Source organism: Halichoerus grypus, chromosome 5 (genome assembly GCF_964656455.1).
Source record: "Halichoerus grypus chromosome 5, mHalGry1.hap1.1, whole genome shotgun sequence".
Classification (NCBI taxonomy): Eukaryota; Metazoa; Chordata; class Mammalia; order Carnivora; family Phocidae; genus Halichoerus; species Halichoerus grypus.
Window position 1 is genome coordinate 140089701 of NC_135716.1, and position 18807 is coordinate 140108507.

The window sequence follows — 18807 nt, forward strand, 5'->3', positions numbered from 1 at the left end:
GAGTTCAGGCTTAGGGCCCGAGTGGAACTTTTGCTTTCTTCCCTGATCTTCCTACCATCCACTTTCCAACATTATGGGAAAGGTGCAGGGAAAGGCCAAATTGGTTGTATAGCCTTTAGCACAGTACCCCTGTGGTCAATATACATCCATGCATCAGTGTCAGTGTCATAATCTTTCATCAGATTAGTTGAGCCTCCTCTTGGAATTGACAGAATGGTGGATTTCTATCCATCCCTTCTTTTATTTCACTGTATTGGATAACATTAGTAGAAGCATTGATCTCTCCACAGAGGAGGGGACTTCACTTGCTAAATGTTGTGCAGGTATGGGGCCACACATTGAGAGGATTGTTGACAAACTGAAGCTTCCAGGGGAAGGTGATAAAGATGATGCAGTGCTGTGAGGAATGGTTGACGGAATCAGAGTGGTTTCACCTAGAAAGGAAGAGATTAACAGGGAGATATGAGAATTGGTTTACATAAGAGGAATTCAGTTTATTCTTCCTGGTATCAATACAAGCATGTGTTGAGTATTTGTAACGTGCTCTTTACATCTCATGTAACTCATAATGCCATCTTAAAGGGCATGTGTATTTCATTTCTATTTTCTGAAACAGGAAACTGAGGTGCAGAGAGATTAAGTGACTTGCCCTAGGTCATGCAGATAGTGAACGATGTAGCTAATACTGGAGTCCAGGCCTGTCTTTCTACTAAACTGTTTCTCTTTCCACTGTACTAATAGATTCTCCCAAATTTAGGCATAAACTAAAGAATTGTCTTGATTTTCATCCACCAAAGCTAACAAAAGCTTCCACTACTTGGGGCAGGAGGATGCTAGTGATATCGCTGTAATAAGCCTCTATCTCTTGAGATGGTCAAAGGGAAAGATATTTTTCCTGGGGATCTTTTGTTCCAAGTTCTCGCCCCAGGATGAAGCCCCTGTGTATTGTAGCAACCAAGAACCAACTGAATAAACCAGTAAACATTGTGCTTTCTAGAATAGGGGCAATGCTACTTCAAGTTTCCATGAAGAAAACCTCATCTATAGCACCCTGGACCTCTTCTTTGCTGGAACCGAGACAACTTCAACAACACTGCGCTGGGGTCTGCTTTACTTGGCCCTCAACCCAGAAATCCAAGGTGAGCATGTCAGTGAGTGTGCCTGGGCCAGGACAGAATGCTGCCTCCTGGAGCATACTGCCCCCAAATTGGGGCTAGAAGATAGCATGGTAGAATGAAAAGATAGGACAGTCATGAGGTGATGTGGACTTAAGAACGGGTACCTTCTTCGGTTTTTCTGTTAGGATTCTGATGGGTTCACATCATACCAATATAACAGAATCCCTGCCCTCAGGAAACTCAGAGTCTAGAGGGGAAACAATGAAGTCAATTGACATTGTGGTGAGTTCCAGGAAAAGACTTATATTCTTACATGAAATCTAGTTACAGCCTTCCATCCTTTTAAGTAATGTCTTTCATTGCCCTGTGGATAATGTTCAAACTCCTTAGTCTGGCATATCATGCTCTCTGATGTGCCTCCTTCTGTCTGTCCAGCCTCAGCTCCACCCACCCTGCATAGTGGTCTCACTAAATTACGTGTTGTTTCCTTTGCACTGTCCTTATTTATGCCTCTGCCATCAGGCCTGCTCTTCCCTCTACCAATTGCGTAGTTCCCCAATTTATCTACATGGTCAGTCATCAGGTGCGCTTGAAGAATCTGCTCAAATACAACCTCCTCTAAGATGTTCCCCCATGCTTGTAGGAAACTCCTTCCTCTAAAGTTGACTTTATTATTATTAGGATTATTTTCCTCCTCTAGAGATGACCTAACATACCTCCACTACTGTGCTGATTGCACATTATTCATATGTCTTCCCCAAAGACTGTGGTCCATTCAAAGACAGTGACTGTTATAATCTTCTTTTTTTTTTTTCCTCTAGGACCCAGAACAGTTTGAGCATATGAGAGATGGGATATTAGGATACAGTTTTTCAAACTGTGGGTAACAGTTTATTAATGGGACATAAAATCAATTTAGTAGATCAAGACCAACATTTTTTCCTAAAATAAAAATAGAATAGAAAAGATCAGAGTACTTCCCATGTACTAAGGATAAGTTTGTTCATGAAACTTTATTTCTTTCCATAATTATAAATAGAAGTATGTTTTATATGTGTGTATACCTATGTTTATGTGTCTTGAATCATGATGTAAAATGCTTTTGGAACTATGAATTACATTTTCTAAAAAGTTGAAAAGCTATCTCATTTTAGAATATAGATTTGGCTTCTGTAACAGGGTCTCTAAAATAATAATAGCTTAAAATTACAGATGTTTATACCCATCTTCATAGCAACTTTATTCACAGAAACTAAGGTGGAAGCAACCCAAGTGTCCATCAATGGAAAAATGGATAAGCAAAATATGGAATACAGTGGAATATTATTCAGCCTTAAACAGGAAGTAAATTCTACACATGCTCTAACATGGATGAACCTTGAGGACATTATGCCAAGTTAAATAATACAGCCACAAAAAGATGTATACTGTATAATTCCATTTATATGAGATTTCTAGAGTAGACAGATTCATAGAAACAGAAAGTAGAATGTTGGTTTCCAAGGGCTTGGGGTAGGAGAAAATGAGAAGTTATGGTCTAACGGATGTAAAGTTTCAGTTTTTCAAGATAAAAAGTTCCGGAGATTGGTTGCACAATGTGAATGTATATATAACATCATTAAACTGTATGCTTAAATATGGTTAACATGGTAAATTTTGTGTCATGTATGTTTTACCACAACTTTAAAAATGTTTTAAATGGCCAGTAAAAAAGAAATTCTCCTTCTCTATTTCTCTCTAAAGTTAAGAAATCTAAGCTGGACTCTGCAGAGCCCTTTGGGTTCTAAGCTCCTTCCAATATGTTGCTCTTTTGTATCTAGAATGATGCCCTTGTTTGCAAGGTCAAAGATGACTCACCTCAAGGGCTGCCTTTCCACGAGTAGGAAGGGAAGAAGAAGGAAACGCACACCCTTCCTTTAAGGACATGTTTTAAGTATTAAACATCCGTTCTACAGATATTCTATTGACCAGAACTTAGTCACATGGTCATACTTAGTCACAAGGGAATCTGGGAAATGTAGTCTGTAGCTGGGCAACCGGGTGTACAGCTAAAATCTCTATTAGTGTAGAAAAAAAGAGGAAAAGAGGTATATTGGGGCATTTCTAAATTAGAAATTTCTTTGATTTGTTGGGTGCTCACCAAATCAGTTCATGTACATCTCAAGACGTAGGAGGAATGTAGATTATCCTCACTAATAAGAGAAAACTGAGGCTCAAAGAGTTTAAGTAACTTGCAAGAGTAATGTTTCAGAGCAAGAGTTCGCAACCAGATATGTCTAAAACCCAGGCCCACTTTTCACTCGGAAATACCTGCTGAGAAACCAAAGTCTACAGTGCCTGCTGTAGTTTTAGCCTTTTTTTTTTTTTTTTGCCACTTTGATCCTGATTATTCCATTCTTCAGCTTAATCAGGCTTAAGGAAGGTTGTGGAATAATAGAATAATAGAACCTTCTTTTCCAGAAAAAATCCACGCTGAGATCGACAGGGTGATTGGCTGGTCACAGCTGCCGAGTATAGCCACTCGAGAGTCCATGCCCTACACCAATGCCGTCATTCATGAGGTGCAGAGAATGGGAAACATCATCCCCCTGAATGTGCCCAGGGAAGTGACAGGTGATACCACGCTTGCTGGATACTACCTGCCCAAGGTAACCAGGGACTCCCAGCCTCAGATCTTCAAGCCCATCTTTTTAGATGGTAGAAACTCTGAACTGAAAGGGTGACTCATAACTCTTGTCCTGGGGAATCATTTAAATGGGAAGAGAGATATATTACACCTGAGATAATACCAGCTTTTTTCCCTATGTGTAGTCTTTGGAACATTAATTCAACTAGACATTAATAGGTATTATGGAGGGGAAGGAGGATTCCTTGGTCAAATATGTTTAGGCAAAGACTGGCTTTTCTTTGCTGTGGGATGTCTCAGTCTGTTCTTTTTTTTTTTTTTTTTTTTTACCATGTGATGTACATTATGGATCTTTGTGGGGATACAGCAAGCAGCTGTTCTCAGTCAGACTTTGCCACAGGGCCCTTTACTTTGCCAGGGTGGGGCTTCTCACAGCACGAGGGACCTGCCAGACCTGGAAAATTCTGCTTCATAATCATGGGGTTATAGAATATTAAAATATGAAGGAACATTTGAGCCTACCTAGGCCAATATCACATTAAGGCTGGTGTTTCTAGCATGCTATTCCCCACAAGTATTTTTCCAGCTTTTACCTACAACCCTGTAGTGGGACTATCTCACAAGGGAAACCAATTCAGGTGTGTGCAATATTAATTATTTGAAAATGAGAGAAGGGAACCAATGCTTATTAAGCAAGGAATACGTGCCATGGACTCTATAGGTTCTTTCAAAAGGTCTGAATCAGTCCTGAGACTAAATGTTACTTCCATTTCATAAATTTGGAAGTCGAGGCTCAGGAGTGATTAAGCTTGCATAAGATAGCTCAGTTACAAAGTGACAAGAGTTGAGTTCCAGAAGCAGATCTGTTTTGTTTCCCAGGCTCATCTTTTCTGTACTACACCATGTTCTCTCCACAGGAGTTGCTTTATTTGCACGTTAAAAGAGTCTCTCTGCAATTGTTTTCAGTTGGTCTCTGTTAAATTCCTGTCCTCACAAAGGAAATTCTTTTTTAAAAAATTATTTATTTAAATTCAATTAAGTTAAAATATACTGTATTATTAGTTCCAGGGGTAGAATTTAGTGATTCATCAGTTGCATATAACACCCAATGCTCATTACACATCAAGTGCCCTCCTTAATGTCCATCACCCAGTTACCCCATCCCCCCACCCACCACCCCTCCAGCAGCCCTCAGTTTATTTCCTGGAGTTCACCATCTCTTATGGTTTGCCTCCCTCTTTATTTTCATCTTATTTTATTTTTCCTTCCCTTTCCCTATGTTCATCAGTTTTGCTTCTTGAATTCCACATATGAGTGAGATCATAGGATATTTGTCTTTCTCTGACTGACTTATTTCACTTAGCATAATACCCTCTAGTTCCATCCACATTGTTGCAAATGGCAAGATGTTATTCTTTTTGATGACTGAGTAATATTCCATTGTTTATAATACCACATCTTATCCATTCATCTGTGGATCAACATCTGGGCTCTTTCCATATTTTGGCTATTGTGGACATTGCTGCTATAAACATTGGGGTGCATGTGCCCCTTCAAATCACTAGGTTTGTATCGTTTGTATAAATACCAAGCAGTACAATTGCTGGGTCATAGGGTAGCTATTTTCAACTTTTTGAGGAATTTCCATACTGTTTTCCAGAGTGGTTGCACCTGCTTGCATTCCCACCAACAGTGTAAGAGGGTTCCCCTTTCTCCATATCCTCACGAACATCTGTTGTTTCCTGAGTTGTTCATTTTAGCCATTCTGACTGGTATGAGGTGGTATCTCATTGTGGTTTTGATCTGTATTTCCCTGATGCTTAGTGATGTTAAGCATTTTTTCATGTGTCTGTTGGCCAATTGTATGTCTTCTTTAGAGAAATGTCTGTTCATGTCTTCTGCCCATCTCTTGATTGGATTATTTGTTCTTTGGCTGTTGAGTTTGATAAGTTCTTTATAGATTTGGGGTAAATCTTTATTTATCTGATAAGACATTTGCAAATATCTTCTCCCATTCTGTAGGTTGCCTTTTAGTTTTGTTGACTGTTTCCTTTGTTGCGCAAAGTTTTTATCTTGATAAAGTCCCCATGGTTCATTTTTGCTTTTGTTTCCCTTGCCTTGCTGCCTCTGAGGTCAAAGAGGTTGCTGCCTATGTTCTCCTCTAGGATTCTGATGGATTCGTGTCTCACATTTAGGTCTTTCATCCATTTTGAGTTTATCTTTGTGTATGGTGTAAGAAAATGGTCCAGTTTCATTCTTCTGCATGTGGCTGTCCAATTTTCCTAGCAGATTTATTGAAGAGACTGTCCTTTTTCTATTGAACATTCTTTCCTGCTTTGTCGAAGATTAGTTGACCACAGAGTTGAGGGTCCATTTCTGGGTTCTCTATTCTGTTCCATTGATCTATGTGTCTGTTTTTGTGCCAGTACCATATTGTCTTGATGATGACAGCTTTGTAATAGAGCTTGAAGTATGGCATTGTGATGCCCCCAGGTTTGGTTTTCTTTTCAACATTCCTCTGGCTATTCGGGGTCTTTTCTGATTCCATACAAATTTTAGGATTGTTTGTTCCAGCCCTGTGAAAAATGCTGATGGCATTTTGATAGGTATTGCATTGAATGTGTAGATTGCTTTGGGTAGCATAGACATTTTAACAATATTTGTTCTAATCCATGAGCATAGAATATTTTTCCATTTCTTTGTGTCTTCCTTGATTTCTTTCATAAGTGTTCTATAGTTTTCAGAGTACAGATCCTTTACCTCTTTGGTAAGGTTTATTCCTAGGTAAGTTATGGGTTTTGGTGCAATTGTAAATGGGATCGATTCCTTGATTTCTCTTTCTTCTGCCTCACTGTTAGTGTATAGAAAGGCAACTGGCTTCTGTGCATTGATTTTATATCCTATGACTTTGCTGAATTCCTATATCAGTTCTAGCAATTTTGGGGTAGAGTTGTTTGAGTTTTCTACATAAAGTATCATGTCATCTGTGAAGAGTGAAAGTTTGACTTCTTCTTTGCAGATTTGGATGCCTTTTTATTTTTTTAAGATTTTATTTATTTATTTGACAGAGAGAGACACAGTGAGAGAGGGAACACAAGCAGGAGGAGTGGGAGAGGGAGAAGCAGGCTTCCTGCAGAGCAGGGAGCCTGATGCGGGGCTTGATCCCAGGACCCTGGGATCATGACCTGAGCCAAAAGCAGACGCTTAATGACTGAGCCATCCAGGCGCCCCACCTTTTATTTCTTTTTGTTGTCTGATTGCTGAGGGTAGGACTTCCAGTACTATGTTGAACAGTAGTAGTGAGAGTGGACATCCTTGTCGTGTTCCTGATCTTAGAGGAAAGCTCTCAGTTTTTCCCCCTTGAGGATGATATTCGCTGTGGGTTTTTCGTATATGGCTTTTATGCTATTAAGGTATGTTCCCTCTATCCCTACATGGCAGAGAGTTTTTATCAAGAAAGGATGCTGTATTTTGTCAAATTTTTTTTCTGCATCTATTGAGAGGATCACATGGTTCTTGTTCTTTCTTTTATTAATGTGGTGTATCACACTGATTGATTTGCAGATGTTGAACCACCCTTGCAGCCCAGGAATAAATCCAACTTGGTCGTGGTGAATAATCCTTTTAATGTACTGTTGGATCCTATTATTAGTATCTTGGTGAGAATTTTTGCATCCATGTCCATCAGGGATATTGGTCCGTAATTCTACTTTTTATTGTGGTCTTTATCTGGTTTGGGGATCAAGGTAATCCTGGCTTCATAGAATGAGTTCGAAAAATTTCTATTTTTTGAAAAAGTTTCAGAAGAATAGGTATTAATTCTTCTTTAAATGTTTGGTAGAATTCTGCTGGGAGACCATTCGGCCCTTGACTCTTGTTTGTTGGGAGATTTTTGATTACTGATTCAGTTTCCTCACAAAGGAAATTTTGTTCTCAAGCTGCCCACCAGTCTTAAGATCTCGGCAGACAGCTCTCCTCTGCCCCCTAGTGTCCTCTCTGCACATTGCACATGTACAGTTCCTTTTCTTTCTCAAGGCCTTGGTCAGCCTCTGTGGATCAACTCCAATTTGTCTAGGTCCCTCTGCGTGGGTCTTACCTGGGGTCTCTCTCAACAGGCAGAACCAGAGGGGCTTACCCATTCTATACCTATTCCTACAGCTGTTTCCATTCACTGTTTTCTTACTGATTGACATCTTGTGGGTGAAGGCTGAGGTCTAAATTATTTCACAGGTGCTGTTTGCATTTTTCTAGCAATTCATTTAGCTTAACAGACTCATTCTACCACTGATTTTTAGTACTAACTTTAATAAAGACCCTGGGGACTGAGATATCTAATTGACTATATCTTGTAGAGGCAAGGAGCCATGGCTCTGACATGAACTAGACCTTGTACAAATCATTACTCTATCTCCTCCCACTGCGTGACCCTGGGCATGTCACTTAATGTCTCAGAGCTTTGATTTATTTATCTGTAAACTACTTCACAGGTGGAGATAAAATGAGATCATTCATGTAGTGTTTAGTATAGAAAGTGCTCAAAATAGCAGTTATTTCTTTATTAATTTAAAAAATGTCCATTAAGCATCTAAAATGCCCCCATCTGGGAAAACAACCCTGAATAAAATAATCGTGCAAGTATATACTTACAAACCATGATAAATGCTCAGCTGGGAGAACTCGCTGGTTTCCATAAAGATACAGGCCAGCTGGAATGGGGAGGAGGAGCAGGAGTGGTCGGAGAGGGCGTCCAAAGGGAAGTGTTGTTTGAGCTAAGGATTGGAGGGTGATGGGGAATTAGCTCAGTGACAGAGTAGAAAAGAAGGGCATTCCAGGCAAGGTGAACAGCTTGTGAAAAGGCCTGGCAATGAGCGGGAACATAGCATTTTTGAGAAGCTGAAAGCAGGCCTCTGTAGTGTGAGTGCAGGTAGAAGGAGAGTGGTCTAGACAGGGTTTCAGGGGATGGGTCTCTCCCCTAAAGGTGGTGGGAAGCTATTGAAAGTTCAGTATTCAAGGTGTGGGTGGGTGGATGGGTGTGGCATCAGTAAATCATGTTCAGAGCTCACCCTGCTTTTGAAGTGCGGAGCAGATTGAAAGGGGAGAGGCTGTGGGCACCGTTGGGCAGCTCTTGCAGGAGGATAGGCAAGGCAGCTGGTAGCCTGGACTAAGAGGCAGGGGTGGACGTAGAATGGAGGCGACAGAATCAAGAGACATTTAAAGAAAAATTGAGCAGCCTCACTGAAGGATTGGATGAAGGCAGAAAGAGGGAAAGGGAGACAACATGGGGGACTCCTGGGTTTCTTTCTACGCACCTGGATGGATAGTGGTTCCTTTCACTGAGGTACCTGATTCTATTATTCAACCTCCTAGGGAGTATACCAGACACTGGAGGGAAGAGAATGGGAGAAGAAGAGAGGAATGAGAGGCATGAGACATCTTTTACCTGGGTAGAGCTGCCATAGTTATCACTTTGCGGAGTGGCTGGGTGGATTTTGGTACAACGTGCTGACTAGCCAGCTGTTGTGTTATTCTCTCCTTGATGTAGACATGTGCCTGTGGAGAGATCCATTCTGCAGTCAACGGAAGCTACACTTCCCTGGTCAAATCCCTGCAAGCCCATCATTTTAAGCTGTCCCATCACAAAGAGCAGGGGCCATGGGTGGGTGGGTAGGGGATTGGGCTAAGAAGACAGTGAGTTGGGGTGGGGTGTGGTCAGGCCTGGCATAGGAGTCGGGGAACTGCTACTCTTCTGAGTAGGTGTGTTGTGTGGGTCAAGCCTTGCCTGAGTCTTTGCTGCCTTCTCTAGGGGACCATGATCCTGACCAATCTGACTGCACTGCACAGGGACCCTGCAGAATGGGCCACCCCCGACACTTTCAATCCGGAGCATTTCCTGGAGAATGGACAGTTTAAGAAAAAGGAAACCTTTCTGCCTTTCTCAGTAGGTGAGTTCTAACTAATAGGAGTGTCAGAATCCTGAGTCCCTCTCTTAGCCCTCCCCCTAGTCTTCTCCCTGCTATACATGCTACACAGAGCCCACACTGTGGAATACATGATAGGCTGCTTATCATTAACTTAAAAACAAATATAGATTGGTTTTCTGATCCACTATCATTTTGCTGATGACACTAAGGCTCAGAAGGGGAGGAACTGGAATTTGATGACCTGAAGCCCAAGAAGCACACCGCCCTGAGTGTATCTGGGCTGATTCTGATTAGATCTTCTTTGTTTTACCTTCACTTCATTCCATATCATCATTGTTCACATTGGACAAGTCCCTTCAAATAGGAAAGCTGCTATGAGATGTAGGAATACCTTCCAGTCTTCTGTCTACAGTAGCTTCAAGTTTTGTATTTCAGTACCAAGTCCCAGCCATATATTTCAAGGATTATAATTATTCTTGCCTCACTGGTGCTTTGCTATTGAGAATTTTATCATACCCTCTTAATTACAGACTTCATTTGCAAGCACATTATCTCATTTAATCTTTGCAGCAACCCAGTTATTAATAATTAGACAGGAAAGTGATCAGTATTTCCATTCTTAATATAAGGAAACTAAGAATAAGAGAGTTGTTTCTTATCCGAGATCCTTCGCTCAAGGAATTGGCAGAACAGGGCCTAAGACTCAAGGCTTTATACTTCTAGTCTACTGCTCTCTTTACCACAACTAGAATGTAACTCATCTTCCCACTTAAAGGCCCTTCCACTTTGATTCAGAATTCATTCCATAGGCATCAGTTAGCATATGCATGCATAACGGGCAGTCCACAAACTCCGTGGTGTAGAGCACTATTACTGCTTACAAGTCTATAGTTCAGCTACAGGTAGCTCTGCTGGTCTTAGCTGGGCTTGTTTATGTGTTTGGGAGGTCAGCTGGTTGAAAAGCTGATCTAGGATGACCCCAGCTGGAACAACAAAGCTTTCCACATTCTCTCTCACCCTCTAGTAAACTAGTCTGGTTTGTTTACTTGTTAGTGTTAAGATCCCAAGAGAGAGAATGGAAACACACCATGTCTCTTAAGGCTCAGGCTGCAAACTGACATTCTGTTACTTCCACTGCATTCTGTTGGCCCATGCAAGTCATAAGGTCAGACCCAATTAAGGGAGGGGAAAATACTGTAATTTTTGGTGGGAAAGGGTATGAAGTCACGTTGCAAATGATGTGGGCACGTGGAGAAGAGGGGAATTGGAGCTGTTTTTGCAGTCAGTCTTATCTCTGTGATTGAGAAGAATGAAATTCAAAGAAGGCAAACAATTTGGGGATTCCCACAGGAGGTGTGACAGAATGAGGATTAGTTAAACAGAAGAAATAGAAATCTAAAAAATCCAGTGAGTTAAGAAAATGTCAACACATTGTTTTTTTCCCACCCCACTCCCATCTTTGGCACACAGTTGCTTTTCCTTGTTCTTGGTCTAGCACCTTCTGAAGACAGCCTCCCTGAAAGAATGAGATATGGACGGCTCCTTCTCTTTTCTTGGGAAAAGATGACCATGTGTGAAATCACTACTTCTGCATAGCCAGGGCGTATTGTGAAGCTATTATTGCAAATTTATTATTTTCTTTTCCTCACTGAAGTCCTTCCAGGTTGACCTGACATAGCAGCAGGCAGCTTTATGAAAGGCATGAGTTTGGTTCCTTATTTTTCAAATAAAATCATTCGGTCATAGGGATAAGGTTAGGAAGAACTTATCCCAAAACACCTAGGTCATTTCTCTCATTTTACCAATGAAGAATTGACCTTGTTAGATGGTGATAGCCAGGTGGTGGGAGTACCAAGAAGATACCAGTTTCCTGTGATCCAGGTGGAAGCTTAGAAAACAAGTAGTCCTCATTTTCATGCTTTGAGTAGTAAATTCCTACTTGTCATCTTCTTGGTATCATTACCCAGCCGGCCACATGAATCAGTTCGAAGAGAGATTATTTCATGGATTTGACAGGTGGGGAAAATTTAGCTCTGTAAGATGAATTTGTTCACTACCCACAGCTGTTACTGATGGAACCAGTACTTTAACCCTGGTTCCTGACGCTCTGGGTCCAGTTTTGTCATCATACATGGATTCTTCTAGGAGAATCTTAGTATTTACGGGACAGCCAACTAGGTACCATTTTAACAAATTTCCTCATCATGCTATGTGTGATGGGTAAAGAGATAAACACGGAGGGAACGGAGATGAATGAGACACATGCTGGTAGGAAACACAGGCCCCCCAAAAAGTAATAGCAGCATAATTGTGTAGCACGTTTACTAAACACTTCTGCAGGTGTTACCTAATTTTACTTCCTCAACAGCCCGTTATAGGCAAAGGACAAAATGGAGGCATGCATACATTAATGAGTTTTTAAGAGTATTTAATTACAAGGGAAAATACAAAGTAACATGCAGCACACAGAATTAACTACAGAGAATTATACCAGTTCCAGTGTCCAGGGGAATCCCCACAAGGACAGTGAGGAAATATGTTAGAATGTTAACAAGGGCTCTTGTCTGGAATTACAACCATCTTTTACATTTTTTATTGTCTTCTTTATGCTTTTCTTTTTCATGCATTTTTTTAAAAAAATGTCTGCCAGTGAATACATATTACTTAGGGAGAAAGTAAGTTATCACAAACACACACACGAAAGAGATGGTGGTAGTGAAACTGTGGGAGGTTGTTGCAAGGGAGGGAATAATAGAAGCCTAGAGCAGATGTCAGAGCACAAGTGAGATGAGGTGGGGTCTGCACAGGTCGGCTGTGGCAGTGATGAGAGAGAAGTTATATACAAGGGATACTGATCCAATAAGCAAACCCACTGACGATAATGGGAGGAAGTTACAAATAGGGAAAGAGAGAAGATAAAATGAACTCTGTGGTGTTGAATTGGAATCAGAGGTTATCAATATGACCTCAGATTTCTGATAGGTAGGTAGGTATAGAAATAAATATAGACATAAACATGAATGCATATATATAATTTAAATATATTCTCACATTATATACATACAGATTCCCCAGCTCTAGCCACTGATTCACTGAGAGCAACACTACCCTGATATCAACAAGCATGTCAAATGCCCGGATCTTGGTTTCTAGATATCATTACCCACTGAAAGGAACTTAGACTTCTAGAAAGATGGCTGATTCTAGGGTTGGGGAAGGGAAAGTGTAAGATGAGCCTGAAACACACTGTTGTGCCCAAAAGTTAAGGAAATACCAGCTTGAATGGACATCTAATGGCCAAATCTGGAACATCTTGAGCATCAAAACAAATAATAATAACAATTTATAACCCTTTAAATAAAAATAGGAATCTCTGGGGCGCCTGGGTGGCTCAGTTGGTTAAGCAACTGCCTTCGGCTCAGGTCATGATCCTGGAGTCACAGGATCGAGTCCCGCATCGGGCTCCCTGCTCGGCAGGGAGTCTGCTTCTCCCTCTGACCCTCCCCCCTCTCATGCTCTCTCTCTCTCATTCTCTCTCTCAAATAAATAAATAAAATCTTTAAAAAAAAAATAGGAATCTCTGAACTCATACTGATCTAAATAAATGAGTGGGAAAATGGGGACGAGAGAAAGCATTTCCTTTAGTAGAATTCTAGCTAAAAGATGTGGAAGGAATGATGGAATTTTAAAGCTCACGATTTGGCAACCATCAGAGTAATAAATAATTTAGCCAAGAAATAGCAATGGAAACTGGTGGATGAAAAGTCAGTGGGGAATGGTTTATTAACATAGTCTTAAAGTATTTATTAGTTACAAAGAGAAGAAGAATCATTTTACAGGGGAGAATTTGGTAGACACCACCTTAATCAAGTGATCAAAGTTAACATCACCAAAAATGGGACAAATCAAAATTGTGTACCACCCAATAGGATGAAATGAGAGCACAGCCTCACTTTGGTGCTATTTCTATCAGAAATGCATGACCTCCCAACCTGAATCTAATCATGAGGAAACATGAGAGGCATTTATCAAGTAATTTGTCATCTTCAAAAAAGCCAGTCATATAGACCTGGTGTGGATACACACACACACACACACACACACACACACACACACACACAATGGAATAGTATTCAGCCATAAAAAAAAGAATGGAATCTTGCCATTTGCAACAGCATGGATGGAGCTAGAGAGTATTATGCTAAGTGAAATAAGTTAGTCAGAGAAAGACAAATACCATATGATTTCACTCATATGTGGAATTTAAGAAACAAAACAAATGAGCAAAGGAAAAAAAGAGAAGCAAACCAAGAAACAGACTCTTAACTAAAGAGAACAAACTCATGGCTACCAGAGGGGAGGGGGTTGGGGGGAAGAGTGAAATAGTTGATGGGGATTAAGGAGTACACTTGTGTGATGAGCACCGAGTAATATGTAGAATTGTTGAATCACTATATTGTACATCTGAAACTAATATAAAACTGTATGGAATTAAAATGAAAAGCTCAGAAAAAAAAAAAAAATGCCAGTCATGGAAGCTAAGGAGTCCCTTGCATGACAGCCAAATGCAACAGGTGATACTCAACTGGTCCTTTTCCAATAAAGGGCATTATTGGGACAACTGGTAAAACCTAATTGAGGATCTCGGGGGTGAAGTGATGGTAATGCATCAGTGTTTTCCTGAATTGGTGGTTATATTGTAGTTATGTTGGAGAATGTCCTTGCTTTTAGAAAATACATACTAAAGATTTCATAGGTAATGTAGACAGTGTACTTTCAAATAAATAACTCAGAAGAAACAAGTTCTATGTGTTATTCTTACAAGTCTTCTGTACTTTGAAAGTATTTCAGAATAAAATGCATGATATGGAAAGTATCACAGTGAAGAACTGTAATATACAGAAAGCTATTTTAGTAATGCTGCCACTGAAAACATTTTATTTAAAGGTAGTCTTTTAAATTTTATTCTTCCATTTTTTGAGAATTAACTAGATGAAGTTAATGCTAAGCTATTTTATAGCTAGAATGTTTATTATTATCCAGGTAATGTGTTAAAATACTTTGTTTTGCTATTTAAGTTATTAAATTCTTTGGTCTATTTGGATTCATTGTGTAGCCCACACAATATATAAAATAAGGTTCCCATTTTATTTTTAGGTTTTTTTTTAAGGAGTAGGGGACAGAGGGAGAGAGAGAGAATCTTAAGCAGACTCCACGCCCAGCACAGAGCCCAACACCAGGCTCGATCTCATGACCCTGCGATCATGACCTGAGCCAAAATCAGGAGTCAGACACTTAACTGACTGAGCCACCCAGGAGCCCCTAAAATAAGGTTCCCATTTTAAACACACGCTCACACACACACTTCCCATGATGCCCAAATCACATGGCTAGAAAGTGAGAGGATTCGAATTGGATCTCCCTTCTGCCTCCAGTTCCTCCCTCACATAACAGGGAGCGGGATTTGGCTAGGATGGTGCTAACTGTGGGCGAACGGATGCAGCAAGGGCCCCACTGCAGGAAGGACTGCTGTGTGTAAGACTATTCAAGCAGCCTGAGATAATTCCAATGCAGAGGGCGTGAGATCCGCAGTCATTAGGGGGGAAAACATGACATAAGGGAAAGCTATCTTGCATTTTAGAAACCCTGCTCTGACATTTATTGGCTTATATTTTTCTACAGTTTTAAGGAATGAAAAAAAATCAATCAACACAGAGTTTTTTGTTTTGCTGTCTAATGTTGTTGTTTGCTGATTGACTTTGAAAAGCCTTTCAGCTATACATCCACTTTTGAGGTCAACCCAGGCCTCCCTCCTCTTTTGTCCTACACCCTATACCTTCACCCTGGGGGTCAGCTGTCTGACCCCTGAAAGCATTGGAGTTTTCGAGTCCAGACTTACACTTTGGCCTGGGTAATTGTCAGATTAAATGAGCCTCTGTACGTAAAGCTATGGGGCCTACCAGCCCTTCTTCTGCTTAGGTTTTGCAAGAAGTTGAAGATGTCGGTCCCGGCTGGGCACCCACACCAGCTGGGAAGATGACTTGTCTTATGCTTTTGTCTTTCAGGAAAGCGGGTATGCCTTGGAGAACAGTTGGCCAAGTCTGAGCTGTTTATTTTCTTCACTTCCCTTGTGCAAAAATTTACCTTCAGGCCCCCCAACAATGAAGAGCTGAGCCTGAGGTTCAGAACGGGCCTCACCATCTCCCCAGTCAACCACCAACTCTGTGCAGTCCCTCGGTCGTGAAGTTGTCGAGAGGGAGAGGAGAAAGGAAAGCAAGAAGTGCCGTGTCCTCTGAAAGCACTGGCGCCTGCTCAGAAAGGAGGGGATGGGATGGAAAGTGACTCTGAGGGACGATCGTGGGAACTGAACTCAGAGGGAGCATGAGCCAAATCCCAGCCTTGCTAGCAGATCTTTTATGTTGTGAATGATTTACCTTTCCATCCAAGAGATGAAAAGCAGGTAATGATTCCTCCTCTAAAGGAATAGCTGCTGTGAGAATCAGAGGGAATAATGGACTTTGAGTGGTTTGGGAAACCATACAGCTTGTCATAAAAATTTTAGCTGAAACCGGCCTCTTTCCTGCTTGCTTCTTTAGACGTGGGTTTGCTTCTAGCCTGCGGAGGTGGCTCAGGTCACAGTGGTGCCAAATGATTGATTGATAAGAGTTAGACTTTGGACGCTGGGGCAGCCAGGGCCTGACCGCAAATGCTCTCACACTCGGTGGCACTATGCAGGCTTTATTTTGCTCCCACCTTAGAATGGCCCTCTGGGAAGTCAGCCAGGCAGCTATCACTCCCTGTTTATATTCAGGTTTCTATGAGAAAGCAGTTCCTGTGGTTTACCTAACCTAAGGAAACACTACCTTGGCTTTGGAATCAGGACCAAGCAGAGTGTGACTACTACCAACTAAACCCGGGGAACAGGTTTGGGAAACAATGTGGAATTATGTTCTGTCCTTAAGGGTACCTCTTTGTCTTAATTCCTCTATCAGGCATCTCTTCTCAAGCTGTTCACATTGGATTTAACTATGGGGTGGATGTGAACTTTTCTTGCAAATAGATGGTCAGATTTTGAATGGTTAAGTGTTACCAGCCTAAATTCAACTGGGCCCTGGTGCAGTATTTTATAGTAGGGCACCAGAAATGCCAGAATCCTGCCCAATCCTTCTGCATGTACTTGCTGAGGGGAGACAATGGCCAGAAAATTGAAGGCCAGGTAACACTGATGGTCCACAGAGTTTTGACGCCAACCCCAATGCAAACAAACACAAAAACACCTGCTAAACTGGACTAAACCATATGGAAGATCTTTTTTCCTAAGGTAGAGACCTTGTGTGCTTCTGCCTGCTCTTCTGGAACTCTGCTACCACCATTTAAACAGGCCCATGTAACCCCAATGGATGATGAGAAATACATGGCCCGGTCATTGCTGTTGCAACCCTAGCTGACATCTGGCTGACCACCGGAGCTGTTCTAGGACCATCTGAGATGAGCTGGACCCAAGCATATCCAGCAGCTGAATGCAAACGCATGAGTGACCCCAGCTGAGATGAGAATTGCCCACCTGAACCCAGCCTAAACTGCCAACCTTAGATTTATGAGTTAAATGGTTATTGTTTGAAGCCACTATGTTTTCAGATGCATTGTTACACAGCAATTGCTAACTAATACATTCCTTGAGGGCAGGAACAGTATCTTATTCAAGAACAGTGCCTGGAACATAATAGGGCTCAAAAAAAAATAGCGAATTAATAAATAAAATAAGGTAGAATAATTATGGGCTGGTGCTAGATTGGACCTATTACTCCAAATCAGATCTCTGCCACTACCCCTCTGTCCTTGTCACCTCATTCCAATGACCTATTTCTCAGTCCTCATGCCAACTTCTGCATAATCCGTCAGCAACACAGTGGAGGAGTGCAAGCTTGTTCTTACCTCACTGTGCCATTTCCCAGGTGGCTGTTCCATTTCCAGGTGGCTTTCTGGAATAGGGCCACCTATTCCTTTTCCCCATGCTTACTTCTCAAGGATAGGCTGATGTCCCTGGATGGGTATTTTGTACTATCTGTGTTTTTGTGCATTCACCATGAGCTATGTGTTCTGCTCTGAAAAGCTAAGAACTTTTCCCTCTGCTTTTGAAGCAGATAAGAAATTAAGCAAGAATAAAGGGTCAAATGCAAAGGGCCACTTTCAGGGGCTGGCATGGAGTCATTGATGATGCCGTTGCAACAATCAGGGTCAGAACAGAGGCCTCTCTCAGTCCAAATAGTTCAAAGGTCCAAAAATATCACAGGGCTCTGATGTACATAAAACAACATTAAAAGATGCAAGGGGGTGGAGGAGTGTAGCACAGAGAGTCAGATGAACTGGGAGCCAGGCCTGAATTCAGTTCCAGGTTTTACCATTTATTAACTTCCACCTGTGAATTAAACAGGCTACTTTACTTTCCTGAACTCATATCCTAATCTGTAAAATAGAATTAAATGATACCTACTCTGGTAAATTAGGAAACTGATCAAAAGAGCCACTATCCCTCTCTGGGTCGCCTTTCTTTGTGGTACTCCTCCCGGTGGGACAATTATGTATAATTGCCCTGATACATCCAAGAGTGGCCATGTCAGTTGCTCGATAAAATGAGCAAAAGTTCCACAGATTCAACATGTTTCTTTTTTCTCTGCCATGAGACCAGCAATGTCCCAGATAAAGGTCTGTCAGCCTACAACCAGTTGACAAAGACATAAAGCCGAGTCACAGCTGATTCAAGATGGACATGCAATAAGACAAACCTATTTTTTTGTGAGCCACTAAGACTTTGGGATTGTTGATTATGCAGCATAAGTTATCCTAAACTGTCTGATACATCAGCATTTTAATTGAGAGGACCATACATATTTATGTTTGTAGTTACTGTGAACACCAAATATGCATGTGTGTGTCTCTATATATACTATTATATATATATAATATATATACTATATATAAAATGTTACTTTAATACATATTAAACATATAAATTTATATAATATACCATATATATTATATAATTATTATATGTTATATTAAACAAAGTCACAGTGTGTTTGGCATATAATAGATTAAATTGTAGTTGTAATGTTGTTACAGTTATTTTAGACAAAAACTT

General features: G+C 41.0%; 1 protein-coding gene across 3 annotated transcripts in view; it reads left to right on the plus strand.

The window, feature by feature from the left end:
* CYP2J2 (cytochrome P450 family 2 subfamily J member 2) overlaps positions 1 to 18807 on the plus strand; it is a 54867-nt gene that overhangs the window by 18568 nt on the left and 17492 nt on the right. Inside the window, exons 6-9 of one of the 3 annotated variants that reach the window (XM_036121353.2) lie at positions 998 to 1139; positions 3579 to 3766; positions 9548 to 9686; positions 15731 to 16233. In XM_036121353.2, coding sequence (XP_035977246.2) covers positions 998 to 1139; positions 3579 to 3766; positions 9548 to 9686; positions 15731 to 15909 — 648 coding nt within the window. In that variant the 3' untranslated portion in view covers positions 15910 to 16233. Of the gene's footprint in view, positions 1 to 997; positions 1140 to 3578; positions 3767 to 9547; positions 9687 to 15730; positions 16234 to 18807 lie in introns of those variants that run through there. The other 2 variants (XM_036121355.2, XM_078073060.1) reach the window with 2 other exon arrangements.